This window comes from Heterocephalus glaber, unplaced genomic scaffold (genome assembly GCF_053883595.1).
Source record: "Heterocephalus glaber isolate CG9 unplaced genomic scaffold, H.glaber_assembly_v1.0 deba00001813, whole genome shotgun sequence".
Taxonomy (NCBI): Eukaryota; Metazoa; Chordata; class Mammalia; order Rodentia; family Bathyergidae; genus Heterocephalus; species Heterocephalus glaber.
This window is the reverse complement of record NW_028258484.1, coordinates 3,078,113-3,097,093: the sequence shown is the minus strand read 5'-3', so window position 1 is coordinate 3,097,093 and position 18,981 is coordinate 3,078,113. Positions and strand designations below refer to the sequence as shown.

Here is an 18,981-nt window from a genome sequence, read left to right as displayed (position 1 = left end):
CGTTCTGGTCATGGCCATATCAACTTGTTGTGTTGTCTCGAAGTGAGCCCTGCCTCTGTCCTTGTCTTCCTGGAATTACCATGAGGATGCTGGCCCTCCCATAGTCCTGTCAAATAACTCTTCCTTGCTCACTCGTGCACTCTTACACACATGCACATATTGACACATAAAAGCCAACTAGGCAGTGCCATGAATTTTCACTGTGTTGGGATGAATAGAGGATTAAAACTAAAGAGCAGGGGGCCGGGGAATTAGCTCAGTGGTTCCACCGCCTGCTTCGCAAGCGCAAGGACCCGAGTTCGATTCCCGATACCAAAAAAAAAAAAACTAAACTAAAGAGCAGGGCCAGGGATTTAGCTCAATGGTTCTACCCCCTGCCTCGAAAGCTCAAGGTCCTGAGTTCAATCTCCGGTACCAATAATAATAATAATAATAATAATAATAATACTTAAAGAGCAAACTCTACTCAGGTGGTCAGTGAACTAATTATGGGTGAACAGAAGTAGAGGAGCTCCCTGACATCTCTGGGTAGCAATGAGCAGCATAGGTGGCTGTGGGTCTGGGGCCTGGGTGGGGTGATGTGGCTGACCTGGCACTGTGTCCTGTTGGAAAGACTCAGTTTCCTAACAGAAAAATGCTAGTACCACCTACTTCAGAGAAGCTATAAGAAGGAATAACTGAAGCTTTAATCACAGTCTCTGGAACACAGATGCACAATAAATGGTTGTTATTATTTGAAGACCAAGGTCCTCCTGCATGCCCTGCACTGTGTTATGAGCTTCCCATGTACTAACTCTAAACCTCCTAACAACCCTGTAAGGAAAGTATGCTATCATCATCTCCATTTGGTTGGAGAAACTGAGGCAGACACTAGCTGAGGTTGCCCAGGTAACTAGGGTCTCATCCAGAGCCTGTAGACTTAGCCACAGTGCTCTCCAATCCCTGAGAAGGAATCACATGGGAGATGGCTCATGTGTGTCTCTGTCTAGTAGCTTAGGGCTAAGCACACCTATTCACGGGAATGTAGAAGTGCAAGTGTCACATAGCCTCTGCCCTGCAGGGGCCCCCAGCCTGTAACATAGCAGCTTCTGCCCTGCAGGGGCCCCCATCCTCATTGTGTGTCAGCTGCCTAAATAATGACAGGAGGCTTAATGTGGGAGAGGGATTCCCTCTACCAGCAGTGACAAGGATAGACTTTGTAGAAATACTATGAGTGTTACCCTGGCCAGACAGACTCAAGCATACCAGGTACAAAGATCACCTGGGCCTGAGAAGTCCTTGGTTTCTGACTGCCGCACAGGAGGGGGGTCAGCCAGATAACCAACCAACTGCCCAAGCGTTTCATTCATTTGCTCATATTTGTATTCATTCATTCACCTCCATCTCTACTGGGATGGGTGCTCTGTACTGAACTAGTTCACATAGGGAGATTTAAAAAGAAGTCAAAGGAACCATGGCCTGGATTTGGAGAAAAATAAGTCCATGAGGACAAAGTGAAAGATTGAAAGGGGCAGGAGAATCTTCTGGGTCACATTTTCCAAGTAGGTAATAATTGATACATTATGGGAGAAAGGGTTCCTGGGTTAACTACTGTTGGAAAACAGGTTAAACAAATGAAAATAGGCATCACCCCAGCAGGCCCTTCCATGCCGCTAAGATTCCAATGATCCCAGCAAACATTAAGAGACTTCCAACGGCAGGTAGTGATTTCTAAATTTATTTAACCACAAAGGGCTTTCTCAGCAGGATTTTGTGGGACTGAAGTTGCAAGATACACTTTGTGAGGTCGCTCTGGGCCAAAAGTTGTGCCGAGGAGCCAGGGGAGAGCAGAAGTGAGGCTGGGCAGAGAGCAAATATAATGCAGCTCTGAGCTGGATTTTGAAAACCCCTGGGAAAGTCATGGCCAGGTAGGTGGAGGGATGATGGGCAAGAGGTAGAATCACTATTTGAAAAACAGTGCCAAATTTTTGGCATCAATTTGTGAAGAGAGTCATCCACCATTCACACACCCTGCAATGCACAGGTCCATTCCAAGATAGGTATCAGATGAACAACTCTCCCTCAAGGGCACCAAGAGGCTCATGTCAATGGACAAGTGTTGGGTTAAGCAGGATAATCTGACAGTAGACTATTATATTGCAGCAAGAATGAAGGAACCAGGGGCCGGGCATTTAGCTCAGTGGCACCACGCCTGCCTTGCAAGTGCAAGGTCCTGAGTTTGATCCCCGGTACTGAGGAAAAAAAAAGAAAAAGAATGAAGGAACTACAGTAACATCCAACAATAGTCCAAAATTTAGAAACATAATCCAGAGAGACAAAAGCAAACCACAGAATACTGCACAATATGAAAAATATAGCATAAATCCAGATGGAGTGTCTCATGTCGGTAATCCCAACACTTGGGAGGCTGAGGAACGAGGATTACAAGTTCAAGGCCACCCTAGGCTACATAGTGAGACCGTGTCTCAGAAAGAAAAAAAAAGTGTAAGCAAGCTTATCTGGGGAAACTATCATTTTAAAGTAATGGAATAAATGTGCAAAATCTGTCATACCTGGAGGGAGTTTGGTCTGAGATGGGGAGGATCCCACAGATAGATGCAGATATTCTGGTTCTGCAGGGTGTGGGGAGGCTCAGATTTTCCTGTTGTCATTATATCCTGTATATACAGTGTGTTTACTGTCTTGCGTTAGTATTATATAATAAAAATATTTTTCATCAGTCTTCAGGAGAGCAGTTGGTAAGATACATATAAGCCATGTGATCAGCATGTTATCCCTCCTTTGCTACAAGACTCCTTTTTTTTTTTTTTCAACACTGAGGATCCAACCCAGGGATATTCTACCACAGAGTTATATCCCCAACCCTTTACATTTTTGTTTTTTAATTTTGTGGCAGGGTCTCTCAAAGTTGCCAGGCTGAGCTGGAACTCTATCCTCCTACTTTAGCCTCCCAAGTGCTGGGATTACAGGTGTGTACCCTATGCCTGGCAACATTCCTTTTTGTAGGTTAGTGGGCCTGTCTCACCTAAGGATGGATGTTCACAGTGACCCCAGCCAGACTTACTCAATGTGCTTTTTTTTTTGGTACTGGGGATTGAACTTGGGTCCTTTCACTTGCAAGGCAAGCATCGTAACCACTGAGCTAAATCTCCAGCCCCCTACTCATTGTGCTTAGCAGGGCTAAAACGGCCACCGTCTCAGCCATTAACTACAGTCATATTAAACCTGCACAGACCAGTCCTCGGAACTCCAGTAAAAATCCCTGAAGCTACCACATCTGATTTACCATTCCTTTCCCAAGAACCTGAGGCCTCTGTGAGGTTTTTTGGCTGAAGAGGACACCAGGACACAAGGTCAGGCCAATGTCCTCACTGAGTCACAAGCCTCCTATCCCACCCCTTTCTGCTTCAAATAGAGTAATTACAGGACAAACTAATATAGAATACACAACTTTCCCTGAGTATGGCCCCCACTATTTAGAAGAAATTCAGAACTTTCAGCTCTAAAGAAGACTGGCCTGGTAGAATATTTGGTAATCCTTGCTATACTGGAATGACCTTCAAATGGTCCTTATTCACCTTCAACTCTGTCCTCACCTTCAACTCTGTCCTTGTGCATTGTTTCATCTCATTCTCACAACTACCTGGGGGTTGCAACGTTTTCCCCTTTTCATAGAGAAGGAAATGGTGACTCCAATATTTCTAAGTAACCACCCAAAGTTCCAGAGCTATTAAGTGGCACACCTGAGATTTGTACCACAGCTGTAGGGGCCCAGAGCCCCTCCTCTCCCAGAACACAGGCTGGAAGCCCAAGGCTGGCTCTCTGGGAGATCACAGGGTCAGGGAGATGGTGTCCCAGCTGAGCTTGTACCGGATCTCTCTCATGGGAAGGAGCCTGATTCATCGGCCAAGTGATCAGCACTAGGACAACACTAGGATTGGTGCGTGCAGCTCACAGTGGCTACAAAGACAGAATCTGCCCTCAGGGCTGACCCTCACTAGGGAGACAAGACAGATGCCCACGAAGAAGTAACTAGAAACATAAGGAAAAAAAGTTAATGGCCAGTTTTTCTTCCCTGGGACTCAGAGGGTCTCCAGCTGGGGCAGGAAGACTGGTCTCTGCCCAGCAGGTGATTTTTAACAATGTCCTTCTTCTCAGTACTTGTCCTTGAGCATCCTCTGTGTGTTCTGTGCTACGCCTGGAAGAGCAGGTAGAGGTGACGGAGACCTGGTGCTGGCAGGTGGCTGGAATCTGATCAATGAAGCAAGACTCCAGGAGGGTCTTGGCAGGGCCAGGTGCTGAGGGCAAGCTGCAGAGACGATCTGGGGCTCCACTGTGCTTTGAAGAGCAGACAGGAGTCCACAGAGCCTTTCTGGAAAAGGCAGGGTCCTGCACAAAGGCACAGAGATGTGGCCTAGCACAAGAACAACATAAACAGTGCAACAAGATTAATGATGACAAACGGGAGGATTACTCACTGGGTAGATGCCAGATCCTGTCTGTTTCACTCGTGTTGTATCCTTTAATCCTCATGATCCCCAATTTAAAGAGAGAAAAACTGAGGCTCAGAGAGGTTAAGATCACCCAGCAATAAAGTCAGAAGCAGAGCCCAGGACTGCTGTTCCCCAAAGCCTGTTCAATTACTGTGCAAGTGAATGTAGGTCAGAGGCAAGACATGGTTAGGAGGAAGACAGTAGAGTCAGACGGGCTGGATGTGGTGGGGCCTCAGGGCCAGCCCAAGGAGCGGAGAACGGCGTGGTCATGTCTGCTGTCTGATGCCCTTCCGATTAGGCCTTCTAAAAAGGACCAAACTGACCAAGCAAAAGGGAAGATCCTGTGAGAATGGTAAGACATGTTCCAAGTTTAACAAAACCGGACCTGAAGGTAAGAGTGACCAGAAACTAAGAGGCAGTTGGCAGTGCTGCTGGTGGGCTAGGAAGTCACTTGCTAAGGTAGGGGTGGAAAATGACACAGCAGTGTTGGAGGCAGCAAACCCTCTTCCAGATGCTGTGCTAGGCAGCCCCTGGAAGGGACTACTATATGAAATGAAGGCTCATTCACCAAGTGCCCGAGATTATAAAAGTTTTGTGTCAGGTAACAAACTTACATAATATATTCTGTTCAGCTCATTGACCAGTAACCCTATGAATTGTGTGCTTTCCTGTGGGTGTGTTATACTTCGATAAAAAATCTAAAGCCACCCTACTTTCCTATCTTGGTAACTTTATTTAATACCTGGGAATCTGGATTCTCCACGGAGTGCATGCTAGAAAATGGTGCTGTGGGGAGACCCAGCCCCTGGCCTGCAGCCGCTCACCCCCACTCTGTCCCATCCTGACACCTTGGCCAAACCTCCAGGGTTTCCCCACAACTCCTGCAAATGGCTTCCCCTGCCTGTGTGTCCACCTTTGATGGAATGAACCCCAGGCAGAGGTCTGCAGTAGGTTTGTGGCCTCTAGGAAAAGACCTCAGGAGCACAGTTAGGGTGGATATAGACACTGGGAGTGTGACTCCCCTAGGGCCCAGGCTCCTTACTCCTTGGGGAGGGCCATACCCATAAGACAACAGAACAGAGCCCTCTAAATCCAAGGGCCTGGGGCAGGACCACTCTTGTCCTGGTCTAAAAGCAGTTCTGTGGTTAGCAGAACTTGCAAAACAATGTAGAGACCTAGGCGTGGTGGTGCATGTATGTAATCTCAGCTACTGGGTAGACTGAGGCAGGAAGATCTCAAGTTCAAATTCAGCCTGGGCAGCTTAATGAGACCCTGTCTCAAAATTAAAAAATGAAAAGAGCCAAGGACATAGCTCAGTGTTAGGAGAGCAAAAAACAAAACAATAACAATTAAAGTCGATGATGAGTTGAAGACAGATCAGAAGAGGAAAAACAAATGATTTAAGATACATATGGGCTGGGGATTTAGCTCAGTGGTGCCGCCACCTGCCTCACAAGTGCAAGGTCCTGGGTTTGATCCCTGGTACCAAAAAAATAAAATATAAGATACATAGGAAGCAGGGATTTAGCTCAGTGGTTCTGCCGCCTGCCTCACAAGTGCAAGGTCCTGAGTTCGATCTCTGGTACCAAAAAAAAAAAAAAAGGCTGTTCTGGAGAAGGAAAAGTCTACATAATGTTCGTGTCAGTGAGAGAATCTGGGCTTGGCCTAAGTGAGGGAAGACTGCAGACAGACCTGAGGAGGACTTCCTACCTATTGGGCTGGGGCGCGGTGTCATTGAGGGGCTGTGAGGTCTGGCGGACCTGGCTTCAGGCAGTTTGTGTCACGGTTGGAGCACTGGGGTTTACCAGGTGTGGAGAGTTGGGCGGTGGAGTGGCTCCCTCAGTTTCTCATCCATAGAATGGGCGAGATAAGAGTATCTGCCTCCTGGGCTGCTAGAAGATGAGCTGACTCGTGTGTGTCCTCCTCAGTGCACAGGATGCCTGCACATCGTAAACGTGAACTCCTGGCGGACGGTTACATCCTGCCTCCCCTACTTGCTCCTCACGGGCTGGGGCTCTTGGAGACAGAGACACCGATTTCACGGGGCTGCCTTAGCTTCAGGGACAGTGCTGAGCGCAACATCTCTCCCTGCAGAAGCTTTAGTTAAGGTGGAGTAGCACCCAGTCTGAGGTTTGCCATTGTCTCTGCTAAAGCCAAGGGTGGGGGGGGGGGTACTCTCCAGGGTGCTGCCCAAGGCCAGAGCCTCTCAGTGGATAGGGGAGGCTGGCACAGCCCCCTTGCTGGCGGCTCTCCTTGAGGCTCTGACCAGAGATGGGTCTCGGTGCCTCCCAGGCCCAGCCAGAGCCTGTTCTAGGGCGTTGCTAATGTGAGGCCCCTGTGCTGTCCTGGAGATCTTCGGCTCAGCTCCCTTTGCTTCCCTTCCCCGCTTGAGCCTTGCCAGACAGCAATTGTCACAGCAGCCTGGCCTGGCCTGGCCCACGGGGTAGAGAGCAGCTCAGCTGGAGCGGGGAGGACACTCCTACAACACCTGTGGAATGGCAGCAAGAGCACTAGCCAACTTCCAAGGTGAGGGCAGGTGGGAGAACCAGAGGTGACACGAGCCAGGGGAAGGGAAGACACCGTCATCCACCAGAAATAAGAGAGTCTGAGGAAGGTTGGGTGCCAACTTCAGATTTAGAATGAAGCAGATCATGCAAGAAAGAAAAGGTAGTGACTTCCTTGAAGCTGAGGCTTCTGTAGCCTTAGAAAAAGCTGACAATAAAGAAACTGACTGGTGCTGGGCAAGTGGCATACAACTGCCACCCCCACTACTCAGGAGGCTGGTCAGGGGGATCATATGTTCAAGGTCAGCCTGGGCAACTTAGCAAAACCCTGTCTCAAAAATGATTTTTTATAAAGGGCTGAGGAGGTAGCTCAACAGTAGAATGCATGCTTATTATATATAAGGCCTTGTGTTTGATCCTTTGTACCACAAAAAAAGAAAAAAGGAAAGAGCGATTGAGAGAGAAGAGAGAAGAGGGAAGGAAAGGGAAGAGGAGAGGAGAGGAGAGGAAAACAAAGAACCTGTTGGAATTCTCTCAAACCTAAACCATCTAACCAAGGCCAATTCCCTGAGACAGCAACATTTATTTTCCTTTCTAATCTATGTGTGCCTTGCCTCTTTCCAGAAAGGATCTGACAGAGGGGACAGAAAATGTTCACTCCAAAGACAGCAAATATTGATTGAGCATCTACTGTGTACAGGCCAGGCACTGAGAATCCAACAGTTGCAGGTCATGGTGTCTGCCTTCAAGGAATTTATGACACAAAACATGAGATTAAAAAACAAAATGAAAATGGAAAAGCAGGATCAGGTAAAGAAGAAAACAAATATACCAAGTCAAGGTCAATACAGGTGCAAAAATCTCCCTCGAGAAGAAATAAAGCTGGACGTCAAGTTGGAAAAGCTGAGTGAAAAATCAGCAATATCAGAGACAATAAAAGGGGAAGTGAACTTGGGTAAGAAAGAAGATTCTGTCTACCTGCTTTCTGACAGAGGTCCAGGAAACAGCGACTTGACCAAGGTTACCCCTCCTTCAGTCCAAGGGAAACAAAATGCTCATGTGGCCACTACCGCTAGCAAGGTGCAATCCCAGCTTGAGGACAGTGATAAAATGAGGAAAGTTTGTCACTGACTGGTGCATATCTCCAAGTAAGGGCCTCCCAGAGGCTTATAAACAGCATCTATAAACCCAAAGTAGCAGCCTTCAAGGTGAAAGCCAAGTGTAAGCTTGCTTCAAACCATCTTTGGGGAACAAGATACTGTACGAATAAGCAAGTTCTTATCCCAGACAAAAAGTATGCTTTTGAGCCTGAGGCTTTAGGCCCAACAGAACATGGACATGGACCTTCCAGCACGTACAGCTGTGTGAGTGACTCCTCATTTGGGAAATGAGGAGAATGAAAGTTAGATCTTGATGTCTATATAAAAGCCAGCACATAGTACATGGTCAAGAAACACAGTGACCTGTTGTGGTAAAGAAATAATCTGGCTAGGGATTTAGCTCAGTAGCACCACACCTGCCTCGAGAGCACAAGGTCCTGAGTTCAATCCCCAGTACAAAAAAAAAAGAAATAATCTGGCCTCCTGGAGTGTTAAAACTAAAAGCCTTGAACATTTATGCATGGTACTGAGCTTATGAATCTGGAAAATAAATAATATACAAACAGAAAACACCTGTAAATGGACCCAGGATGGAACAAAGAAACTCAGGAGAATTGAGACCATAGAGATTTCTCAGCTTCTGGGACAGCAGCCTGTGCAAGTCAAGGGTCTCATTGCCTTGGGAGATCCACCTAAGGGCCTTCACAGTCCAGGGCTGTCCATTACATGATCAGCCAAGTTGGGCCTGAGCTGAGCAGAGCAGACTGATCCCTGGTCACTGGGGACTGAGTTCAGGGGTCTTTAGAAGCTGGAGAGAAGAGGAGAAAGAATCTTGGTGAATAAGGCCAAGGGCTAGTATTTCAAAGTGGGATGTTGGGGGGCTTGGGAGGGGCCATGAAAGGCACAAATACATAGGGAGGTATAGGAAAAATCATAGGGAGCCTCAGTGCCAGGCAGGAAGTGGGGAGCCATAGAAGGTTTTAGAGCAGGGGAGTTACACCTTCAGAAATCCATGTTATAAGAGCTGGATAGGAGGCACAGTGCTTGTTCACTCATACTGTCATGGGCTCCTATTTGCATTCTTAACGGGCCCTGCAAGATTGCTTTTCCTCCCTAGCCCAGCTGACTCTGGCAGATAAGTGGGACTCTGTGCCCAGGGGCAGGTTTTACAGAATAGCCCTCCTGTTAGACCTGGGCTTTGGGTCCTGTTGCTCCCATCCCCCTCACCAACGTGCAGTTCCACACCCGTCCTCCCAGTCTCTCCAGCCTGGCTGGAGGAAATGGCCGGGCACCCCTCTGGGTTTGCAGGGCCTTATCCAGGCCATTAGGGTTTCCTGATGACCACAGGTCTCAGAAGATACCCTTTACCTCACCCCTCCCCACCACCCACACCTCCCAGCACTGTGTCCCTGGTTGGAAATCCGACTTTAGGTCTGGCTTAGCCGGGTTAGCCCTGTGGGCTCTGCATTAGGTAGGAGGACCCCAAGGCCTGAGCCGGAAGTGAAGCCTCGAACACCAGTCCTCTGCTCCCTTCCTGCAGGGAGCTCAACTCCTCCTACAGGGAGGAGGAGAGAACTCCCCTGTCTAACCCCACTCCTTACTCCTCTGCTGTAAACCAACTCTTCAAGCTCAGAGGCTTGGAGAATCCCACTCGGTGTTTCCTTAGCGCCCTATCTAGGCAGGGGCAGGTTCTTATTATCTCTTCTAGGACCAGCAATGATAGTTAACTTCTCTGAAAAGAACTGACCCTTCTCAAAGTGCTTTCAAACAGATTATTCCACCTGAAGCTCTTGAGCCTGCAGGCAGGGAGGGTAGGTTATTATTGTCCAATTCTCAGAAAAGAAAACTGAGGCCAGGGAGGTCGGCAACTCATGCACAATCTCAGAGCTGCTGAGTGTCAAGTTCAGTGGTCTGCATACCCAACCCTGCGCTGAGATCAGCTCTCAGTGATTCCTCCTCTCCAGGCACAGGTAATCTAAATGGCTGACAGAACACAGGCTCAGGGACTGAGATCTTGAGGTAGGTGATTTAGCTCAGTGGTTTCGCTGCCTGCTCCACAAGCGAAAGGACCCGAGTTCGATCCCCGGTACCAAAAAAAAAAAAAAAGTATGTTCATTTTGGGCTGGGGATTTAACTCAGTGGTTCAGCCGACTGCCTTGGAAGTGCAAGGTCCCGAGTTCAATCCCCAGTACCAAAGCAAAAAAATTGAGGTAGATGTCCAACTCTCCTATTTCCTGAGGCCCAGAGTAGCTGGGAGTTGCCTAACGTCCCATCATAACTGATAGAAGAGCTGTGTCTCGGGTCCTAACTCCCTGCCCAGAAATCACCACCCCTCAGGTTGCCCTACTTCTGGGTCTCCATCTTTCCTGGAGACATATGGGTGTGCCTGACATTTCTGGAATTTACTCCACACACATAATGAGGCCATTTTGAGAAGGCCTGCCTCAGGGGGAACCAGAGAACTGTCTAGTGTCCCCATTCTGACCCCTGCCAACTCCTCCTGCTGTACTAACCAAGCTGCAAACAGACAAACTGACACTACCAGCCCCAGCAACCCTACTCCTCTGTACCCCCAAACATTGCCAGACCCAGTAAGTGAAGCTTTTAGGTTTCACAGCACAGTGCAGATGGCATGGGAACCAAAAAGCACTGTCACTACCCTAGTAAGTGTTAATACAGGAAGCACAGTCAACACAGCAAATATCTCCATGGAATGGGGCCTGCTGTCAACAGCATAGGCTCACTCTAGCTTGAGTTGGATTGTGGTGGCTGCCTGGATGTGAGTTTAACATGCCGACAGGGCTGACTGCCTGCAGAACCTTTGTGGGGCTAAGGCAGCCATTGTGCTTATGTGTGGTGGGTTGCCTAATACAGAAGACTTGGGATTCAGCCATTGAGCATGGGAATTGATATCCAGCCCCTGTAGGCCACTGAGAGCAGAGAAATAGAAAAGGTGGGAACTTGAAGAGAGATCCTCAGAGGCAGGAGTAGGACACAGTGCCAAGGGAAAGCCAAGAGTTGCCACACTAAGAAGATTCTAGAAGCCCTCTGCCTGGCTGGGTTAGCAATTCACCTGCCCAGAAACAGGGTGCCGACCCAGTGATCCTTTCCAGCCTCACAGCCCCAGCCTACCTCTATCCACATTTCCCTGGGGCACGCCCAAAAGGGATTTTTGCCTCCTCCTTCCCACCTTTTTCTCTCAGGGGCTGCTCCCACTCTCGGATGATGTTCCCACTTGCTCCAGCCTCTAGCTGCGAACAGGGAATTCCCTCTGGGGAAACAGGGGAAAAAGGGACCCTGCTGGGGGCAGGAACAGCACTGGGACAGGCCTGGGTAGGGAGGAGGTGGAAGTCTCTCTTCTGCTGCTGCCCCACACATACCTCCACCCCCCAAAGAATGTAATTAAGCAGCAGGCCTCTGCCAGGAGCCAAGCTTTCTGCCTTCCGTCTATAAATCACCTTCTGAATCATCCCTCCACTCCTGGAGCAGCAACTTCTTCAGCTCAGCTGCTATTCCTGCTGCCCAGGTGCCCCTCCCCCAGGGAGCCTGCCTCCCCACCCCTCCTGGCGCAGCCCCAGGGGGCTTCAGGTCCCAGCTGGAAATGGCAGTGGCTGCTAGAGTCTGGCAGGCTGTGGGGTAGGGGAGGACTCGAGGAGACTTCAATATGTTCTCCACCTTGCCCTTCCTTTCCTGGGCAGGAAAAGCTGAGGAAAGTAGCCTGGCTTACCTTCTTCAATTTAAGAATAAAGCTAAAGTCTTATGGGTTCCACTGCCAAGCGCTAAGGGGCAAGCTGGCTCTGCAGAAAAGGTGAAAACAGAGTCAGGTGGGGCCAGTCTAGAAGGGCTCCTTGGAAGAGGCAAGTTTGGATCCAGGACTTAGATGAGCAATAGCAGACAAAGTGAAAAAGAGCTAACCTACATGTAATACTTCCTGTATGCCAGGCTCATTCTAAGAGCGTTACATATTTTCACAACCCTAGGAGGTAGAGGCAATCACTATACTCATTTTACAAAGAGGGAAAATGAGCCTTGAAGAGTTTACTTTAGCCTAAGCTACCCAGGTAGTACATGAGAAAGCTGGGTTGTGAATGCAAACAGAAGAATGGGGTGTTTGGGGCAAGGGATAAAGGGGTGCACTGTCCAAGGCAGGCTCTGAACTGCTGTGCACACCCACGTTTCACAGCAATGAGTCCGATCCCTACCATAGCCCTGTGACTCAGACAGAGGGATGGGCAAGGAAAGTGACTCCCTGAGGACAGATACTCATCCTGGGCCACAGCCATTCAGTGAGAAACTCAGAACTCAGACACAGGTCTTCTCCACTCTTAGCTCAAATTGTTTCCAGCACAAAGACGCCATTAATATATAGACGTAATATAAGGTGGCCTTGCCTTTGAGCCGGGCATACCTCCTCTCTACCAGTTAGGGGTGAAGGATATCTTTTCCTCCTCAGCAGCTTTAGAAGAAAACATAAGGGTAGTGGCAAAGTTCCTCAATGCCTGGCTCTCCATGTTTTGAAGCCACACACACCCCTTTCCTCACTCTCTCCCTGGTCTATTAGCTGTATTCTCCTCTGAGAAAAGTCACTTTTTGTGCCGGGACTCCAGACTCCTTGTCTCCTGCCCAGATCTCATCCCACAGAGACCTCTGGGTCTGGAGAAAACCCCCTCGTCACAGCTGCCTCTCCCAGCTCATTTCCATGCCATCTCAAATACAAATCTGCCCAAATACCATACATGCTCATTAGGGTTGTGCTCTGTAGCAAGTGGAGTGGGAGATGCTTGCTTGGCCGAACCTATTCTTTGGAGATTTCCACCCCAAACCCTCTGTCTGCCTCAGTATCTGCACCTTTGTCAGTGATGTGAGAGTGGGTACCTGGTGCTACATCAGGCCCCCTGTGGCAAATACCTGCAGAAGGGCTTGGCACCCAATCCAGCTCCCACCTCCTCTGACCGCCACAAGAGAGGTCCTCCCACCAGGCAGGATTAATTCCAGGGCAGACGTCCCACACCCTCGGTCCTCAGGTGACACTGAGGGCCCAGGGTCCAGACTGCACCCAGCACTCACCTCTTGGCCCCTCTTGGCCTCCACGCTATTGATAAAAATGCTCTGAGGTTCAGGGAGAACTTTCTCTGACAAATGCTCCTTCCTAGCTACCTTATCACATATATTAAAGCAGATTCTTCCAAGGACATACTGTCTGGTATTATTAAAAAGTCTGGCCTCTTTTCATTTTCTTTTGAAGTAAAATGGGATCCCACCAGAAGAATATCAACATATCAACCATCAATTGTGTTCCCTTTGGACACAAAGCCCAGTTCATATGAGGGTGGGGTGCGCAGGTGGGCCAAGAACTCACTTCCAAAAGACCTGCTTTCACTTCCCCTGCCACATCCCCCCAGGGCATGGCCTGGCCTGGAAGGAAGACCACCCTGCTAAAGCCTGGCCATCCATTCCGCTATCAGCTCATCTGTCTGTCTGTCTGTCTGTCTGTGGGATCAACAGCCTCCAGCCACCTCAGTTCCTCACCACCCCACCCCAGCCCCAGCCCCAGCCCCAGCCAGCTGTAATTCCTGCCTGTTACAAGTGTTAACACCTGGCCTGGGGCCTTCCTCCCCCGCAGACTCCAGGTGCCTCCCTGGGCCCAGCCTACTGACCCCCATAGGGTTTGACTGAACATGTTCACAGGCCTGGGAGAGGTGGGTAAAGGTGGGAGTGGGTGGGAGGAGGCAGAAGGAGGACATCGGATACATGGGGAAACTGAGGCAGGGCTTAAAATAGGCACTTGAGTTGGGGGATGGGTCCCAGGGTGGTAGACCCGAGAACTTAGGTGTCTTATAAACACCTTCACCCAAGCTGTGAGGCAGGGCAGGCTGGTGGTGGTCCTGGGTGAAAGGTGAGGAAACAGGACCAGAGAGGTTGGTCCTCAGTCCTCTTTCTTCGGGACATCTGCTCTGGTGCTGGGCTAGCCCTCAGTAAGGTAAGTGCCTTTCCCTCCAGGGAGAGAAAAAGGACAAGTTTCTCCACCAGGAACCCTCTACTGGAACTGACAAGAAGAATTCTATAAATCAGGGCTGCTGTCCCTGAATCCTGGCTCAGTGCCTCTGATAGGTGAGTGGGGGGACCTGGACACACTGCCCCTTACTTTACGTCTTCCTTCAGTTTCATCTTCTCTCGGCAAGAGTGGGGCACTTCCTTGATGAGAGGGAACATGGACAGAAAAATCCCAGCTAAACTATTTTTCCTACAAATCCCTCCTAGAGAATGTGTGAGCTGGGTGGGCCAAAGAGGTAGATGAGATGGGCTCAGAAGCTAAAGGGCTGGAATCTGCCTGCCAGGGGAGGGATGTCAGGAATCTGAGACCCACCCACTGTCCAGTCCTGAGATTTTGACTCACGCTACACCTCAGCTCCAAGACCAAAGAAAAATAACCTCAGGAGGAGGCCCATGCCCACAGTCCTCAAGCATACAAGGCAAGCTGATGCCAAGGAAGATTCTGCCCTGGATCCAGCTTGGGATCCCAGGTCAGTGTGCCCTGTAGCTACCTTGTGAGACCTCTGCTTCCTGCTGGACCTTCCCTCCAGGGCCATAAGCAGACCTAAACACAGCCCTCACATAGCTACGGACATGAGCCTCACACTTGAGAAGCACAATCAGGTCATGGCTATGAGCACTAATATCATGCACAAAGACATCCATAGGGCTTTCCCAATACTGTCATGAAGGCATGTGCACATACACACACAGTTACACACAGACACCACACTCACATGGCCAGTCACAAGCAGAAACAGGCACCAACCTTTCCATGAGCAGATACTTCCAGCTTCTAGACTGCTCTCTCTCTGTCTCTCTCTCTCTCTCTCTCTCACACACACACACACACACACACACACCACATAACAGAATCAGCCTCTTGTTGACACTTGTGTGCAGAGACCCAGCATACCTTGCTGGCTGTGAGTCTCCAGGCACATCTCACATGCTTCTACCTGCACAACTGCCCAGTCTCGGGCACAAATCATCCTGCACAGAGGCACCTCTTAGGGTCACAGACCCAGAACACACACACAGACACAGAGGCAGCCACAGGCATTGACAAGCACATGGGTACATTTGGACCTGCCCATTCCTATACCACACACACACACACACACACACACACTGAGGTCTGTCCTCAGCTCAGACAAAGCAGTATCCCTGTCCCCCTCAGCCCCTAAACATCTAGCATTATGTTAGGGCCAATGCCTTAGGCTTCCACATTTTCCCAGTTGTTTCTTCCTACTAGGTGGGTCTTATCTAGATGCTCCTCAGACACCATTACACACAGACCCCAGCAACAACAACCACCTGCCACTGGCACTACCTCAGGACGTGCCTCCTCCAGGTCATAGGGCAGGGGGGCCAGCTGTCTCTTCCTTAGTCCCTGCCACCTCTAGGGTGCCAAGCTTTCTCTTCCTACCCTATCCTGCTTGGGCTACCAAGCAAAGAAGGCAGAGAAGACAACGAACAGAGCTGGCACCCGCCCTGGGATAAAGGGAAGGTGAGGAATGGCCAGTGAGCCAGCACCCCATGCCCCGGTATCCCTGGCTGCCCCTGCCACCACCACCCCATAGGCTTCTTTATGTAAAGGAGGCCTCAGGCCAGCCCTTGGCCACAGGGAAGGAGAAAGACAGGGGCCCTGTCCTGGGAGCAACTCTCAGGACCCTTAAGCAAGACCCTTGCCCATACCCTGCTCCTACCCGTCTCTCTTTCCCTGGAACCCCCTAAACACCCAGACACAAATGCTGCCACCCCCAAACAACTGGAGGAAGCCTCAGGGTGTGGCCCCCAAATCTCACTGGCTCTGCTCTCTTCCCCCAGGCTTGGGGTGGCAAGCAGGGAGAATGGGGCCACGAAGGCAGTACTGCTCCCTGGTGGCTCTTGTGACTGTCACCCAGGGCCACAGCCCCTTCTAACTCACAGATCCCAAATTCCTTCTCCTCCTCACCTCCCACCCCCAGGCCCAGCTCTCCTACGTCCAGGAGGGGAAGATTCTTTAATTAAAGTTTTCCGGAATGCAGGGGGCTGGAAGCTGGGGAAAGGCGGGGTGTAATTTAGAGAACTGGTTTCAGTGTGTCTTCCAGGCTGGCCCCTGGGACCTGCGGGGGGAGGGGGGTTTGCAATCGGGCCACTTGAAAAACAAGGGGACTCCCTGGAGCTGGGGCTCCCAAAGGGCTGCTTATTCCTCAGTCAGTACCTCCACACACCCACAACCCCCCAAGCTCTGCGCCTGGGTTCCTAGCCTTATTTACTAAAATGTCTTTTGTATCCGCATTTCTCAGGAGCAGAATTCCCCTTTCGTCTCCCTTTCTCCTCTGTCCTCGGTTTTCCAAAAGAAACGAATGTCACACGGTGAATTGGGTTTTTGGTCAAAGAACAACAAGCCCACCCCTCCCAAACAACTACATTTTCAAGGAGCCCCCCCTTTGCCTGGATGGACAAGCAAGAAATGAATACAACCGAATTCAATGGCATCTCGCATCAGCAAATTCCATATTCACTCCAGAGGCTCAAAATTAAGCTAGAGCAGAGTCGGGGAAATCTGATGAAATCTCCCCACTCCCCTGCCTCAGGGGACCCCGAAGCCTTTGGGGTCTGAAATATAAAGGCAAAGGGGATTATTGTGGGGAAATCTCTTGGCCAGGGCGCCGCGGAGGTGGGATGGCAATGAAGGAACAGGATGATTTTGCCATGAAGACCCCAAAATGGAGAAGAGGAGAGGCTGGGCCCCAGGGACCGCGCTGGATTTCCAGAAACCCAACTGCAAGCAAACGGAGGGTCTTCGGGGCCCCCCACATTGGGATGGGTGGAGGGTTGGGACCGAGAATAAGAGACCTTCCGAGAAGGGTAAAGTCTCCCAGCCTCTGCGGCGGGTAGCAGGGAAAATGGTGATTATCCGAGAAGCCAGGAGTTGAATTCTGAAGGCGACACCAGCAGAAAATCCAGGAGGGGTGGGCGGCTGGGGGGCTGAGGGGAGGCCAGGAGAAAGGGCCCCCAGCCCGCCACAGCCCACCCCGGCCAGCGACCCCCACCTCCCTCGACGCGGCGGGGAGATGGGGCCGCGGGCAGGCAGGAGGCGAGTCTTACCACCAAATTGGGTAGCCGGCGAGGACCCTGGTGCCACCGAACAGGAGGCCGAGGAGCAGCCCGAGCAGGTGGGGCTCCATTAGAAGCGGCGCCGAGGAGGAAGTTTGCCCGCGACCATGAAGAGGGGGAGCGACGCCCCCAATAGTTGGAACAAAGTCCACTTGAGGTTGGAAATGACTTTCGGGCTTGTCAGAAGCGCACCTCCACCCGCAGCCGCCCCCCTCCCGAGCCCAGCGCGGAGCAGCAGGGTTTGAGGATGTCAGCGAGCAGCCAATCAGCGCCCGCGGCCTAAGGTAAGAGATGAGTCTGTAGTTCAGCCTGTCAATCACGCGCCCCTCCCGCCCGGCCCACAACTCGGGCTCCGGGAAGGGCATCTCCCTGCAAACTTGGGCAAAGCCCGCGCCCCGCACGAAGCGGGGCCCTGAGGAGACGCGGCACGCCGGACTCGCTGCTGGCCCGGGACGGCCACGGCCCCCCGCCAGCCAGGTTTAGGGAGCTGGCGCCCTGACACGGCGTTCACGTGGTAGCAGGGCGGCGTGGGCATTGCTGGGTGGTTCCTTTTCTGTCCGGGGACCGAGATCCCTTGGGACTTGGACCCCTGAGGAATCGCGAGTAGAAAGCACAGGGATGTTTCCAGAAGCTCCGCTCGGGTGGTCTCGGGACCAGGGCTTTGGGAAATGCAAGCCTTCCTAACCTCCCGAGCCCACGAGCCGGTCGGCCCCGTGACCTGACCGCCGGAGGTCGCTTCCCCGGGTCGGAGAAGCGCGCAGAAGAGTCCGCGGCGGCTCGCAGGTCTGGCTGCGGGCGGCGCCGGCGGACAGAGCCCAGTGCCATTTGAATCTTTTGTCAGGGATCAGATTGGTATCGGGACCTCCTGTTGCCTTTGCATTTCCTGCAACTGACACCAGCGGCCAGTTGCATTTCCTGCTCCCGGAGTCGGGTCACTTTCTCCTCCTCGAGGCTCCCTCCGCTCGCATCCCCTGTTGGACCTTGCCATAGAACCTGTCAGTGAAACATAGCAGCCGTGGCCCAGAGCAGCTAGGGGCCTCAGGATTCCCCTCACTGCCTAACTCTCCTGCCCCCCGGCCTAGGCCCTTGGCCGATGGAGAGCTGCAACCTGGGTTGGCGATAGAGCTCTGGTCCTTGTGTGGACAGAACATTCATCCAAATACCCGACCCCTCTCCATAGGAAAAAAAATCCTTCTAGGGCCCCTGGGTTTTCTTTCTCTCCTCTTTCTCTCTCCAAAGCAAGGAAATTAGGTCTCAGCCCCAAGAGGGGCTGAAATTGTGGGCAGATTTCAGAGTCTTACCCTAGTCACCTGGGTGCCTCCCGGTACCCCTCTCCCCAGCTACACAAGACACTCAGGGTTCTGGAGCGGCCACGGCTGGGTGAAGGAAGCAGGGTCTACAAGAGGGAGGTGAGGACCTGTTCAGGGAATTGCAGCAGAAGGGGCAGAGAAAGAGCCCACCAAACTCCTGCCCAGGCCAGCAGTCTGAGGGGCTCTTCCCAGGGCAGAGGGCATGGCTGGAGGAAGTCCCACCTCAGGGGGGCAGACATTCCTGGCCTTTGATCTGGGCTGCAGGTGCCTGTGGCTCGAACCTGATGCCCCTGCTGGTCCACTCTCCTCACAGCTGCTGCCTGTGCGGGAAGAGCAAGGAACTGGCCCCTGGGGGCACCAAGGGTCTAGAGAGCCGCCTGGGCTTGTTGAGGCTTCTGCCGCGTTCCTAGCCTGGTGCTCAACTAGAGGGGGTGGA

General features: G+C 51.4%; 1 protein-coding gene across 2 annotated transcripts in view; it reads right to left on the bottom strand.

Moving 5' to 3' along the window:
- Wnt3 (Wnt family member 3) overlaps window positions 1-17,484 on the bottom strand; it is an 80,219-nt gene extending 62,735 nt beyond the window's left edge. The window contains exon 1 of one of the 2 annotated variants that reach the window (XM_087203906.1): window positions 17,227-17,484. In XM_087203906.1, the coding sequence (XP_087060032.1) occupies window positions 17,227-17,306 (80 nt within the window). In that variant the 5' untranslated portion in view covers window positions 17,307-17,484. The remainder of the gene's footprint in view (window positions 1-17,226) is intronic. The other variant, XM_004868672.3, reaches the window with a different exon arrangement.
- Between the last annotated feature and the right edge of the window lie 1,497 nt (window positions 17,485-18,981).